General features: G+C 40.7%; 1 protein-coding gene across 2 annotated transcripts in view; it reads right to left on the bottom strand.

Annotated features, from left to right (window-relative positions):
• Positions 1-1,163: 1,163 nt before the first annotated feature.
• The window catches only part of LOC132393529 (calcipressin-1-like), an 89,684-nt gene continuing 74,686 nt past the window's right edge, over positions 1,164-16,161 (bottom strand). For both annotated transcript variants that reach the window (XM_059968909.1, XM_059968910.1), the window contains exons 2-4: positions 6,654-6,827; positions 4,226-4,397; positions 1,164-2,852 (exon numbers count right to left, since the gene is read on the bottom strand). In XM_059968909.1, coding sequence (XP_059824892.1) covers positions 2,677-2,852; positions 4,226-4,397; positions 6,654-6,827 — 522 coding nt within the window. In that variant the 3' untranslated portion in view covers positions 1,164-2,676. The remainder of the gene's footprint in view (positions 2,853-4,225; positions 4,398-6,653; positions 6,828-16,161) is intronic.

Below are 16,161 nucleotides of genomic sequence, written 5' to 3' on the forward strand. Positions count from 1 at the left end.
CATTTAAGAAACACTTGTACAGGTACATGGATGAGAGGTGTATGGAGAGATATGGGCCAGGTGCAGGTCAGTGGGACTAGGCAGAAAAATGGTTTGGTACAGCCAAGAAGGGCCAAAAGGCCTGTTTCTGTGCTGTAATGTTCTGTGGTTCTATGGAATCCACAGAAACGTAGCCATAGCTCAATGCAGGGCCAAGTAAACTTCATGGAGCAGTGAGCAGAACTGACCTGACCCTTGCCTCTGGTCCTGGTGCTTAAATTAATCAAACCTTGGTTGAGGTGGACTGTCCTCTATTCTGCCTCCCACCCACTCACTTTGACCCTTGACTCAACCTCACCTCTCCATTGTCTGCAGTGATCGTTTGCCATAAATGGTACCAGTAAAAAAAAGTGTTTATTAATAAAGTATTTAGCTAAATTGTTTGCTGCTGATAAGTAGTTGCTGGGCTTCACCACACCATCTTAAACCGGATGCTACAATAACTATGCAGAGCACCTTCCTATTTCTCTCTGCAACTAAACACTTTCAGATTGATGGGCTTCCTGTAGGCAAAACAAAAACTCAACTGGTTGTCAAATGCAACTTTGGTTTAAAAGCCTACAAAAATATAGCACAAAAGGTTAAACACAGAAAATCTACAGCACAGAACAGGCCATTCAGCTCACAAAGCTGCGCTGTACAGGTCCTTACCTTAGAAATTACCTAGAGTTACCCATAGCCCTCTCTTTTTCTAAGCTCCATGTACCTTTCCAGGTGTTAGGGAAAGTAATACAATTCAGTTGTGACTATGTAGAGATTTCAACACACTTATGCAATCATTGTGGGCACCTTCTTTCTGTCTGCTGACTGATAACAGGGCAAGGAAAGATTAATAAAACTTGAGATTCTGCAGATGTTGCAAATCCAGAGCAACACACACAAAATGCTGGAAGAACTCAGCAGGTCAGGCAGCATCTATGGAGAGGAATCAAGAATAGTTTCACGCTGTGACCCTTTATTGGGACTTGAAGGGCCCAGGTCTAAAATGTCACCACTTTGTTTTAAAAAAATAAGGTGGGATACTTTCTTAACTACCATGCTGACGAGGACTCACAATGGGTTTGACACAGTTCAATCTGTTTGACACAGTTCAATCTATTTTATAAAAACAAAACACTTTGTACTTAAAGCAAATGTATTTATTTGTAAACATCCCATCTGCCCAATTATTCCAATCTGTACAAATATGAACAATATGTACAGCAGACAGATAATAATTTAATTTTACTGATATTACACTTCTAGAGAAACAGCTCAAAATGTTCTAACATTACATAGGATGAATACACTCCGACGAGACATCATAAATCAGAAATTTGGTACTTTCACATCAACATAAATAATCTACGTTTAGCTCAAGTAACCAGTATTTCAGGCCAGGAAGCAAAGTTATATGGAATCAGACTGACTGTAACTTACATTTTACTCCTGCAATCAACAAAATGACTGGTCTTATACTTCTGAATACACAATTATTGATTTGACAATATAGCCACGTGTCTTTTATTCACAAACAAATGTCCACTCCAAAAGTCAAATTGATAGGCAGGAGTATTTGGGCACAAACAATACTATATTCAGACTTGATTTTTATACCATTCTATCTAATAGTTGTCTCTGAGAGTTGATCTTCATTCTGTATTATGAAGTGCAATAACCATTCTCATAATCAACAGCTCTTCATGAGGTGATGGCACTTTGCAGTGCACTCCCTTACTGCACAAGTAAACCAGCCAGAAAGAGAAACATACCACTGGTATCCAAATCTAACTCTGACATTAGAAGGATAAACTTAAGTGGAATTGGTCATGCCTGATTAATAATGAAATAAACGAAGAGTCAGTTAACTTAGAAAACATAAATGCACTTCTAAGAATTGCCATACAATATTATGTGTTTTACGACATATGATTAGTGCATGGGTATAGGTAGCTACGTTGCGGAAGATATGCAGAAAGATAAAGTGCAAGCAAGACTGTTGCTAATTATCTTTATAACCATTGTGATGCAGTTTGTTAAGAGAATGCTTACAGTATGTCACGAAGCAGATAAAAGTTTCAAAGTTAAAAAAAAACTGATCCTGGTAAGTGGTTGAATTAACTTGAGAAACAGCTACTGTTTGCAATTCAGTTTCCCTGCTTAAGTCTTGAATATGTCACAATTCACACGCTGGGCTCTGCTAGAAGGGACTATTTTAAATATTGTAGCAGGCCACTCTAATAACACCACAAATAACTACAATTTTGCAACAATATGCAAATAAAGTATAACAGCAAGAACATGGTAGACACCAAGATGACAAGATAGACGACGAAAAAAAAATCAGTGCCAACTGCTGGCGCTACATTGTCGTGTGTGCCATTACCACTGCTGCTTACTCAGCTGATCTACCTGTCCTCATTCAATACCTTTGCAGTTTAAAGTAAACGGTTACAGCAGAAAATAATGCAAAAGCATTGATACAGTACAAATTTCCCATAGTCTTTCTGCCTATCAACACACATACGGTTATGCATTTGGGAATTTTATCTTTTCCACAAGTTATACTGCAGTCCAGTATCCCCATTATAACTCAGTAGTGTGGTCATTCTCTGTATGAGGAATCCAAATGCAAAGAAATGTATAAAGTTCAAAATTTCACTTCGAATGGCTGGCAGTATAGTCTGGCCGTCTAGTTTGAATGATTTTTGGTTTGGGTCGATTCTTCCCATCTTCCTCCTCCTGTTCTTGCTCCAGCTCAGGGTCACTTTCACAGACATGAACAACAACACTTGGCGTGGTATCAGTGCCAGCATGCAATTCATATTTCTCCCCTGTAAGGAATACATAAAGAGCAGATCTTAAAAGACAAAGTGCCTTATTTCTTTTCAACTTGAATTTAGATTATACCTATAGTATATCCCAATGTGTTTTAACAGGTCTAACTTGAATTAAATTCTGCTTGAATTAAAACTTGGAACTTCGTTCTCCTGCCCTTTGCAAGACATAGGTTCCAAAATTGAAAATATTTGGTGGTCACCAACTATTTTTAAATTTAAACTGATCTTCCTCTTCTTTTCAATCTTCACACATTTTGCATTATAGTACTAAGTAATTTCGGCTTTATCCAGCAGTTTTGAGTATTCTTTATACATTTGTATTCTAATCTACACCTGGGAAATTAAGACCAGAAGAGAAGGGAACAAAATTAGGCTGCTCAGCCCTTCAAGTCTGCCCTGCCATTTGATCATGCCCGATTTATTCTCTCTCACACAACCTCATTCACATACCTTTGACACCCTTACGAAACAAGAATCTTTCAACTTCTGTTTTATTAATACCTAATGACTCACAATACTCCAAGTGCAGTCTGACCAATGCCTTATACCTTTGTTTTTACATTCCAGTCCTGCAGAAATGAAATGTCCACATTGCACTTGCCTTCCTTGCCACTGGCTCAACCGACAAGTTAATCCTTAGGGAACCCTGCAGAAGGACTCTCAATTCCCTTTGCACCTCATTTCTGTATTTACCCTGTTTGGAAAATAGTCTACACCGTTATTCCTTCTACCAAAGTGCATGACCGTACACTTCCCTACACTGTATTCCATCTGCCGCTACTGGACATGTTTCCTCATCATGCTTCTTGTGAATAAATAGGGAAAGAGACTTGGGACTGGTTAGTAATTGATGAGGGCTCACCAGAGCTTGTTGTCTGGGAGGGGAAATCAGATAATCCAAGCAGCAGTATGAATTTTTATTCCATCAATCTCGACTCATCTCCTTTCTACTTTTAAGGTTCTCTTAAATCTCTCTCCATTTCCCCTTAACTGTTTCCAGACCAGAACCAATTGTATCCTGTCTGGATCAACTAGAACCTCAAATATTACTAATGATCTAGCCCAGCCATCTCACCTTGTAAGAATGTTCCTCTGTGACAAAGCATTCCCCTTTGCACAAGCACAGGAAACTGGCTCTACTGAAAAAGTCCTATATATTTGCATTTTACACAAAGGAAACACTTGCAAAAAAATTCAGACTATAAATAGAAATATTTGATATACTGTACACCTGCTTATTACAAGCCAATTTAAAACACCATCATGATTGTAGAAAATCTTTAAATTGGAACATCACAATAGAAAATACTTAATGAGAGAAGGAAGCTTCATTTTTGACAATCACTACAATGTTTCATTGAAATTACCTGGTCCGAGTTTGGAAATTGCATACAACAAGTCATAGTTTATAACTGGAGTGGCATCTTCTGCTTGCTTCCATCCAACGGGTGGAGACGCTGGTGGGGAAATGAGGAACTGCTTTTCTGGATGAGGTGGAGCTAGGTGTGGGCTACCTTTACTGAAAGCTTTGTTCTGGATCTGAAAAACAAACTACCTGTTTAAAAATGCAGCCTTTATACATAAAAATAAATTATACTGTATTTATCTTAAAAAGTGTAGAGCTCCAACTTAATATATTGAAAAATGTACCCAAGGGCTCAAAGTGCCTTAAATAAACTGAAGTAAAATGGGTGTTTATTAATTACAGAGGTTTAGGTTAAAATTTCTATTCCATCGCCATGCTGGTTGTCAGACAGTCTGGTCTGCATAATAAGATGCAAACAGCAGAACATTGATGTGATGTATAAAAGACCCCGTTAACCATAATGCTGGCATTTTCTCAGATGGAAATGTATCGCTAAGTCATGATAGAAAAACAGCGGATTCCGGTTAATTGGGACACATTGGGACCAGAGCATTTAGGTCCAATTAAGCAGCTGCCCTATTAGCTGATGTTTCATGGAAATAGTTAAAAAGGTATATTACAAAATACGCTATCAATTATCTGAGTAACAAATTATGTATTTAAATGAAATACATAACAAATTAGAGCACAACAAATACTACTGCAGTACTATAAAACTGTATTAGTTCCTAATAGTTATCGATGGAGGAATTCATCCAGTGTATGCTGCTGTGTTCTTTTGATTGACTATAAATGAATAAAGTTAGCACAGGTAATGGATAATGGACCACAATGCTTTTGATGATTGCAACCCCCAAATCTTCACTTTCATTGCAGCATTCAAAATGATTGTCGATACCATCAAATTATTTGCAGTCCCTAACTTAAAGTGGTTTCATTTTCACTCCTGGCCATTTCTCCGAGCCTGAATGCTTAAAACCACAGTGAGCAAAACAGTTCTGAATTGTCTTACTGCTTATTTCTCCCTAACTATCAGTGACAAAATCACTGCTTTTTGAACACAAACACACAAATGACACTATTTGAAAACTGCCCATTCCAAACACGGTGTAGTGTCTAACAGCCACACAAGTGCCCATGACTGACGCCAACTGGAAACTGCTTGGCAACAGTCTCCTGTCCTAATTATGCAACATAGTGTCCCAAATAAGCAGCTGTGCCGATTAACTGATGGCCCAAATAACCAGGGTCCACGGTACATTGTCAATCCTTCACCAATCACTGGGTCCACCTCCCTGATAGCAATGTGGGTCTACCCACATCTCAGAGACAGCAGTGGTTCAAGAAGGCAGCTGACCAACTACTTTCTCCAGGGCAATTTGCAATGGGCAGTTAAATGCTGGTTCAGCCTGCAAAGGCCAGATCCCTTGAATGAAAAAAGAAAGCCGAGTGGCACGTTCGTTGATACTGAATAATCCATTGCTGCTTCAAATATCATTACGTTCAATCACTAGGCAGGAAATCTATCCATTTACTTGCAGGCTCCATGCCTTTCATGTCTATTTACCACTCACTTCACTCTGACCGATCTTCCTCACTGCTCTTTCGCTGCAGTTCTACTTGAAGTGCCTCATAATCTGTCCAAAGAAGTTCATTGTATTTCTCTTTAATTCCACAACTTCCTTGGCTCTACACCCAAAAAGACTGTCTCCTTCCCCAAGGCTAAAGATACACATGTACCAAAGAGTAATTGTGCAGAAAATTGTGCGCAATAAGCATGCTTTAGTGCTGACTTGACAGTAATTAACAGTTAGCCACTCTAGCTAGTCTATAAAATTCATTATAAGGGTCTCAGAAATCCTTCTAAACTCTACCAACTCTAGGAAGGCTCATTATCATCATTAGGTGCTGTGTTATATGACACAGCAATCATTATTTTTGACCATGATTGTTCTTGGCAAGTTTTCTACAGAAGTGATTTGCCATTGCCTTCTTCTGGGGTAGTCTTTACAAGATGGGTGACCCCAGCCATTGTCAATACTCTTCGAGACTGTCTGCCTGGTGTCAGTTGCATAACCAGCACTTGTGATAGGCATCAGCTACTTATACAACCATCTACCACCTGCTCCCATGACTTCACGTGACCCTGATCAGGGTGCTACACCTTGCCCAAGGGTGACCTGCAGGCTAAGCGTGCCTTATACCCCCGTTTGGTAGAGACACATCTCTACCTCACCACCCAAACAGGAAAGCAATTGTAACCAAAAACTGCACCTCCATTTCAGTTAACCTCCAAATGCAACTTAATTGCAACCTAAATATAGCTTAATTTAGAACAGTGCCCTCAATAAAGTACAAGGGAATGGAGGTTCGTCTGATGAATTTTATCAATTACATTGTTAAAAAATCATGACTGCAGAAAGGAGTACCTGTGCAAAGTACAGTTTCATTTTCTTCCCATTAAATTCAGTTTCGTGAAGTTGAATTCTGGCCTCTGTTGCAGCAATGGGATTGCTGAAGTTGATTCGAACTCGCCTGAAGCTCTTAAAAAACTGGAAAGTCACATTCTTGTCATAGACCCTGAATAACGTCTCAAAGTCATCCTGCAGAAAGATATAGTCAAAGATCAGTTTGCAAGAACTTGATGGAAAACTGTGCAACTTGAAATTTACTTTTAAAACTACTGGGTCCATTTTGGTACTAAGTTCCTCTCACAGAAATCTGAAGGTGAAGTAGGTTTTTAAACAAAAGTGTTGCACAATTGCAAGACCGACTCAATCATTCCACAGATGCTGGAAATCCAGAAAAAAACACACACACAGACACAAAATGTTAGAGGACTTAGCAGGTCAGGCAGCATCCATGAAGAATAAACACATTGACATTTTGTGCCAAGACCCTTCATTAGGACTCAGTTGTGTGCATGTTACTCTGATTTATTCAAATAGAGATTGAATCTTCTTACTGCCCTGCTTGCTCCCGCCTATGTTTGGTGCAGTTTTTGCTGGCTGTTTCCAAAAAGACCATATAAATCTTATAGGGAAAGGGGGAGAACAAGGTTGCATTGATAGATCCATTTAATGTCATTCTGTACCATTGTTCTAATTGTGTCCAATATAGAAGTACACAGAAATCAGAGACACTTCAAGATTTGGCTAGGACAGAACTCCATTTGAGCAGATATAGCTGGCATTCCCCTCTGTGGGGGTGGAGAGACTGGCCCATGGCCAGGGACTCTAATGACACCCAATGATCAACTCCCAAGCTCAACTGGTGGCTTTGGCTATTGATGAAAGCAGCACCATGACGAGGGTGAAAATTGAGGAAGTGAGGCCGGGAGTCAAAACACTGATTGTCAAGAGACTGTGCCATCAAAGAAGTTCATTAAAAAGGCAATGACCCAAGTATTTTCAGGGTAAAATATTTAGCATCTGTATCAATTGTTAGTATCAAGTCTTAGTACCTTGAAGGCAAAAATAGAACAATGTGATGCATACACAAGTGCTGTTCCCTTCCTGGATTATGATGTATTACATCTCCAGGAGGGGGAAAAATTAAATTCATCTAATTAAAACACTGTTAAGGATAATATTCAAAAAGTGTCATTAAAGTTTATTAAAACAAGTAATTCTACTTTATCAGGCAAAAGTTGATAACAATTGTATTGGGATTCATGACTAAGATCTTGATCAAAGCAGTAGGTCTCAAATAATGTTTTTAGAAACTTTTAGAGGGAATATTAAACCCTAGAAGTCAAGAGACTTGAGGCATTGTTGCTGTAGTAAACCTAATGGGGATGTCTCAAGAAGTTTATGGAATTAAAGGGGAGTGGATGTGAAGGGATTCAAACACAATGTCGATAATTTTATTGAAAAGGGGAACGTGAAAGGAGACAATGCATTTTGGTAAATATCTGGATTAACATAAGCTGTGGTCTGGGCAAGAACTCAGGGTGGACTGTGGAGGGACACCAAGGAGGGTGGTGGATTAACTGGGGAAGGGGATGCACAAATACAATACAAAAGTAGCCAGAGTAGGAGTGGCCCAATATTCTGATGCTTACTATTTTTTTAAAAAAAAGTTGCTGGCCAGAACATCTTCAGTAAATATCAGAGATTCATGTCAATTCTGGATCATCTCTTTTTGCAAGGGATATTAACCAATTGTGAATGCCATAATTGGGGCCAACTCAACCCAAATTAAACCTTTGTTTGCTGCCATTAAACCTGTTAGTGCAGTGGTTAGCACATTACAGTGTCAGTGACTGACCATAAGGAGTTTGTATGTTCTCCCTATGACCAAGCAGATTTCCTCCCACATCCCAGACCTTCCTGTTAGGTAGGTTAGTTGGTCATTGTAAATTGTCCTGTGTTAAATAGGTAGGTTGCTGGGCACTGCAGCTCATTGGACTGGAAGGGTAGCATCTCTGATAAATAAAAATTAATCTGCTGTGTCTTGAAAGTACTGATTTAGCAAATTTTTTTTAAAATTAGAGATAAAATATAACAGAAATATAAGCTACTAAGTCGCAATTCAGTCTATTCTGCCCATTCATTTTATAAGCAATCACGGAGGTCTCAAAACTCAGCATCCAAGACTCATGGAGTTAAATACTTCCTCACTAAACCAACCCTAAGCTTCAATGGCAACAACAATTAAGCCACATTTCTGACCCTGTATCCTGCATTACATCAACACAGTGACCAGACACCTCCCTACTACAACAAACACAAGACCATAAGATATAGGAGCAGAAATCGGCCATTTGGCCCATTGAGTCTGCTCCATCATTTCATCATTGCTGATCCGTTTTCCCTCTCCGCTCCCATCTCCTGCCCTCCCCCACATATCCCTCCAGGCCCTGACTATCAGGAATCTATCGACCTCTGCTTTAAATATGTAAATACTTGGCCTCCACAGCAACCTATGACAACAAATTCGGGATAAGGAAATTCCTCATCACTATTCTGAAAGGGCACTGCTTTGTTCTGAGGCTGTGCCCTCTGGTTAAAGACTCCCCCCACTATACAAAATGTCCTATAGGGAAAAAAATAACATTTTTTTTTAAATTTAGAGATATAGCATGGGGCAGGCCCTTCCAGTCCAACATGCAACGATGCTCATTGACTCATCTATTTAACACTAACCTAACCACAGGAGACTTTACAATGACCTGTGACCTACAATGACCTACTAACAGGTATATCTTTGGAATGTGTGAGGAATCCCACATACTTACAGACAGCACTGGAGTTGAACACCCAGAGTTGTAATAGGATTGTGCTAACTACTGTGGTGTCCTCTTCTTCTTACATTACCAAATGGGATCTGCAGGAATATATAGTTGGGTCAATGGTTTGAAGAGAAGACAAAACAAAAAATCATTTGTGCATCCAAACTGCAAATCCACTCCCAGGCAAAATGGTGAATGGAACTTTTCTCTTTGGCTCAGAATCCAAATTTAGATGACTTCCTTTAAGTACTGTTTTATCCCCCCAAAAATCTGTAGTTTGTTAAAAGCTTGGCTGTAAACGAGCAGCAGCAGCAGCAACATTGTGCCAAAAAAAATTTAAACCACATACTTCCCTGTAACTGGTATGACATTAGCAAAATTGTGCATGTACTGCAGCTCAGTTTATACAGTACAATAGCTGACAGCGTTAGCTGTTAATATCGCCAGTTCCTATTTGGGAAACTTATCTAAAAGATGTGGTGGCACTGGGAGGGGGCCCAGAAAAGGTTTACTAGAATGATTTTGGAAATGAAAGGGTTAATGTATGAGGAGCATTTTATGGGCTTGTTTTGGTTGGAGTTTAGAAGAATAAGGTGAGATCTCAATGAGACCTGTCAAATATTGGAAGGCCTAGATACAGTGGATGTGCAGACGATGTTTTCTGTAGTGGGAGGGTCTCATATTAGACAGCAAAGCCTAAGAACAAAGGGACGTTCATTTAAAACGGAGATGAGGAGGAATTTCATCAGCCAGAGGGTTGGGAATCTGTGGAATTCACTGCTGCAGAAGGCTGCAGAGGCAAAGTCATTGGGTATATTTAAAGCAGTGGTTGATAAATTTTGGATTAATCAGGGCATCAAAATTTACAGGATAGCAGGAGAATGGGGTTGAGAGGGATGATAAATCAGCTATGATAGAACGGCAGAGCAGACTCAATGGCTGAATGGCCTAATTCTTTTCCCACCTGTATGTATTATGGTCTGAATGCTCCTGCTCCAATTTATCCCATGTCCATTGTGGCACAGATTCAAAGGCAAATAGCAAAACAACTTCAGGAAATGTGCACACACACAAGTTTTTGCCATGACTTCAGATCTCTCATCTCATTAGAGATCAGAACACTGGAAGATAATCATCAAATAGCATTGATTAGTCTTGCTGCCAGCACTGGTTTGCATCACAAACCGGAATGGATTAATGGAACCTGGTGTGGTTTTTTGCTGCTGCAGCCCACCCACTTCAAGGTTTAACATATTGTGTGGTCAGAGATGGTCTTCTCCACACCAACGTTATAACATGTGACTGTCCGAGTTACTGTCACCTTGTCAGCTTAAACCAGTGTGGCCATTCTCCTCTGACCCCTTTCATTAACAAGGCATTTTCACCCACAGAACTGCCACTTTCTGGCCATTTTTTTGTTTACCGCCCATTCTCTGTAAACTCTTTCTTTTTACAATATTTTTATTCAGAAGAAAAACAAAACAAGATTTATAGAGTGCAACACATATACATCTCAACATAAATTGTGTACATTCATATATTGTAATAAAATTGATCAAAATGTTATAGCATATCACATAAAGGTATACCACTCTGTAATCAAAAATTTAAGGATAGGTCATACATCATAAAAGAAATATTTTATATAAAAAAGTCAACCCCCTACCAACTACCAAAGAAAAAAGTTGATGGATGATAATGGATAATTAGAAAAAAAAACATTCTCTTAAGAGAAGATAAAAATATACATAAAAGTCTGTGCACTGTTAAACTTTATAAATTGGGAAAGTAATTTAGGAAAAGTCCCCAGATATCATAAAAAGATTGTTTCGAATTTAAGACTGAGCAGCGGATCTTTTCTAAATTTAAATGGAAGGAGTCTACCCCTCCTACACATCTTCAATGGCTACATGATATTCTCTGTAAACTCTAGGGACTGCTGTGTGTGAAAATCCCTGGAGATCAGAAGTCTCTGAGATACTCAAACCACTCCACTTGCCACCAACAATCATTCCACAGTCAAAGTCACTTAGCTTACATTTGTTCCCCATTCTGATATTTGGTGTGGACAACTAAATTCTTGACCATGCTTGAGTTGCTGCCACACGATTGGCTGATTAGATATTTGCATTAACAAGCAGGTATATAGGTGTAACTAATAAAGCATCTAGGAGCAATATGGAGGGGGGGGGGGAGAGAAGAGAGAACACACCTGTGTTCCATCTTCATCTAGAGTACCACGAGACTGGAGTGTAGCGATCAGCACAACGCTTTACAGCATTCACTGGAAGACTAAGGTTTGATTACTGTTACCATCGGCAAGGAATTTGCACGAGTGGATTTTCTCCAGGAGTTCTGGTTTCCTCTCACACTCTAAAGGCACGTGGGTTAAGGCTAGTGAGTTGTGGGTGTGTCATGAAGATGGAAGCCCAGCAACTTAGTTTTGCTGTTTAAAATATACTCTATTTGACTAGGCTTTAGCTCAGCTATCATGATATCGGATGAAAGGTCTTGGCCCGAAATATCGATCCTTTACCACAAAATGCTGGAGGAACTCAGCAGGTCAGGCAGCATGTAGAGAAAGGGATACAGAATCGACAGAATCTCGTGTGTTTCTGATATCAACTCCTTTAGTTTGGTATTGAAATTTGACTTCCATTGTCCTTGTGAAGGACAATCCCACACTTTCTCCCGGTTTCAACATGGAATCGGTTTAAAATTCAGTTTTGGTGTAGTGATTGGTATTTGTGATTAGCAGAAACCTAGTGAATGATATTCCTGTAATGGTAAGTGACCCTAAAAGCTTGTTACACCTATATACCTGCTTGTAAATATAATTAGTGGAATGGTTTGAATGGCCTAATTCTGCTCCTACGTTTTATGGACTTAGAATGTAGTACAAAAATACCAGAACATTTTGGGAACTCAAAGCATCCTTATGTAGTTTGTAGCCAAAGTATTGTTCTGAAGTTGAATTGCTGCTGGACTGTCAGAAATACAAAAGATATTTTCATCACAATGAGGCTACACAAAAAGAACAAGATCATAAGATATAGGAGCAGAAGTAGGCTATTTAGCCCATCAAGTCCACTCCACCATTCAATCATGGGCTGATCCAATTCTTCCAGTCATCCTCCACTCCCCTGCCTTCTCCCCAAACCCTTTCATGCCGTGGCTAATCAAGAGCCCATCTATCTCTGCCCTTAAATGCACCCAATGACTTGGCCTCCATGGTTGCTTTGGAACAAATTTAGATTGGTAAATCCAGATTTACCACCCACTGACTAAAATAATTTCTCCACACCTCTGCTCTAAATGGACGTCCTTCAATCCTGAAGTCATGCCCTCATCTTAAAATCCCCTACCATGGGAAATAACTTTGCCGTGTCTAATCTGTTCAGGCCGCTTAACATTCAGAATGTTTCTATGAGATCCCCCTCATTCTCCTGAACTCCAAGGAATACAGCCCAAGAGCTGCCAGACATTCCTCAACCGGATGATACCAAGTTAATCTGGCATAGCACGAGGGGTAAATATCAGCCACGTTCCTCAAGGTTGTTATAGGAGGAGGGGAGGTGGTGGGGACAAGTTCCGACTACCTAATGGCGTGCATCTCAAATTTCCTCTGAGAACCAAGTCCAGCTCCAGGCCTTCCCATGTGACTTACCTACTGAGCCATTTCTACTCAGAGGAGGAGGAGCAAAGGTAGGCTACTGCTGCCTTAAAACTAGCAGCTTTGGGCTGATGGGGCTCATCAACTGTGGTTGGCAGCTCACCTTGAAAAAAAAAGCTGATCTCAAACCTCTGCTTCCTTGCGGTTATACCCACTCATGGGGAAGGCTTCAGGAGTAAACCACAAGGAAAAAATCTGGAGCTTTAGTCCCTAAGACAGTCCTACATTAAATTCACGGCTGACTGGAAACTCCTGTCGGTGCCAAATTGTATAGGTCTCTGCCATTCATATGTATTCATCATCTGCATAGGCAACAGCATCCTCTCCATATCATAGCCTTGGCTTGGGCATCAGGTAAACAGCCAGGGTACAACACCCATGGTTGACTCCGACTAACAAAGGGCCCTAGAAATATTAGCCAGCGCACAGGGGAGTTGGTCTGACCTTTCTCCGGTCCTGTACTTTGCAGCAAGTCAAACAGAAAAAGGCACAAGATTTCCGTTTGTGTCTGCACTAACTTCTGAACAAAGTCTGTCAGAAAAATGTCATGTGAAGGTAAACAGCTTGTGCAAATAAGAACAGCTGACTCAGGAGGTCATTACAAGTCCAATCTGTCAGAAAACCAGCACACCTCAAGCATAATTTCAACAAAGAAATGTCGCAACCTCTTTCCCCCACTGCTGACACTGCACTCTGGGTATTAGGATGGTAATAAGACCTAAACACACAAGTGATTACATCTGTCATTCATCCAGGCTAATAGAGGTTTAAACATCTCGTCAATACAAATGCATATAAAGCTTCTTGATGTTACTCTACACACTTGAGGCAATGCCCACTGTTATTTTTATATATCAAATGGATGTCAAACCAAGTGTGAAACAATGTAATGGCAAATAGTATAAAGAGATTAGCTTTATTTCTTACATGTTCATTGAAACCAAGTGAAATGCTTCATCTTTTTCAAATTAAACCAGCAAGGACAGCCCACAAGTATCACCATGCTTTTCAACGCTAGCAAGCCCGAAACTCACGAGGAGGAGCAGGCACTCAGCTGATGTGAGGAAGACCCTAACCAGGATCAACCCCTGTAAAGCTGCGGTGTCTGAAAAACATACCTGGCCAGGTACTGAGGGATCTGACAGAGATCTTCAGCACCTCTGGAACAGTCCCTATCCCGTAGGCCTCAAGGCAGCCACCATCATCTTGGTACCCAAGAGGGTAATGGTAATCTGCTTTTAATGACAACTGTTCTGTGACACTGACCTCAACAATAATGAAGTGCTTTGAGCAGCCAGCAATGGACCCTTTCCAGTTCACTTATCGCTCAAATTGGTCCATTGCCAATGTTATAACCTCTGGCCTCCACTCCATCCTGTCCCACCCTGGCAAATGGTACCTCATACACCAGGATGCTGTTCATAGACTTCAGCTCAGTGTTTAGTGCAATCATCCCTCTGAAGCTGGTGAGCAAACTGTCCTGATTGGGTCTCGGTACCTCTCTCTGTAACTGGATCCTGGATTTCTTGACAGAGAAACTGCCGTCAGTCTGTCTTGGCAGAAGCACATCTAGCCCCATCACACTGAGCACACAGGGTTACGTGCTAAGCTCACAGACAGTCATGCTGCTGATGGAAGACTGCATTGCTAGCTCCAAATCAAACTGAATCAAGTTTGCTGATGGCACAACAGTGGCATCAACATCAACAACAGTGTAACGAGAGACGGAGCAGCTGCCTGTAGAATGGTGCAATCACAACTTGAGGCTCGATGTGGACAAAACCAAAGACACGACTGTGGACTTTAAGGTGGTGCAGGTTGACCACTGTGCATACACAGCTAGTAGCACCAAGTTTTTGGGAGTGCACAATAACAGATGATCTCACCTGGTCCCTCAACACCACCTTTTTAGTCAAGAAAGCAGAGACAAGTCTCCACTGCAAGGAGATCGAAATGAACGAGCTTCTTTGCCCCCATTATAACCACTTTTTAAAAGGAGTAGCATTGAGAGTGTTCTGACGGCTGCAACAATCCGCATGACGCTGAAAAGGATTGTGAGAACTGCTGAGAGGATTATCAGGTATTCTTTTCCACCCATTTGAGATATTTATCAGGAGCGCTGCATATGCAGGGCCCATAGCATTGTAAAGGATCCCTCTGACCCATTCCACAATCTCTTTGACCGCAACCACCAGGCAGGAGATACCGTAGCACTAGCATAAGAACTATTAGGATGGGAAATATTTCTTCCCTCAGGGTGAGGGATTACTGAACTCCCTGCTGCCATCGAGGTTTCATTTATGGAGCACAAATGGTGTTACACTGCTTACTTTTAAAGTTTGTCATAAATGCACCTTAAGTTAAGTGTTAATCTTCCAGAATGTATATTATTATTTAATTTATTTGTGGTAATATTACTTGGTGTTGTGTGTGAGTTATACACCTTGTGATGTGCATCTCAGTTTAGAACTCCATTGTTTCATCTGGTGGGTGTCATGCACAGTTGGAAGACAATAAACTGGAACTATCTCTAACCCAGGCATGGGCAAACTACGGCCCACGGGCCATATGCGGCCCATTAAGCTTTTTAATCCGGCCCGCAGAACTTGATGAAATTATATTAATAAACCTTGTTAACGCTTTCCCCCCCGCAATTCTGGTGTTTTCCCAATAGATGACGCACTCTATATACATTTGTGGCGACCCATTTCCTGGCACATTCCAACCAGCTCACAATTAGCCAGCATTCCAGCTAAGGGAGATAGCCTGCGGGGATTTGCGAGCACAGAGCTTTGAAGCCTCTGCGCCACGGGGAGCAGGTTGAGGGAGGCTTAAAAGTGAGGCTGGGGATTTCGAATAAAGTTTTTTTCTTCAACTGCAGTTACCAACTCCGTGTCGTAATTTTAGCGCTGCATGTAGCACACCGCTACACATTGACCTTTGTTGAGGTGCAGCGTATTACTCCACATTTGCGCTTTACTCTTTGTTCGGCTCGACCTATTTGTGTGAACAGGCGTTCAATGTCATGAAC

Source organism: Hypanus sabinus, chromosome 4 (genome assembly GCF_030144855.1).
Source record: "Hypanus sabinus isolate sHypSab1 chromosome 4, sHypSab1.hap1, whole genome shotgun sequence".
NCBI classification, from domain to species: domain Eukaryota; kingdom Metazoa; phylum Chordata; class Chondrichthyes; order Myliobatiformes; family Dasyatidae; genus Hypanus; species Hypanus sabinus.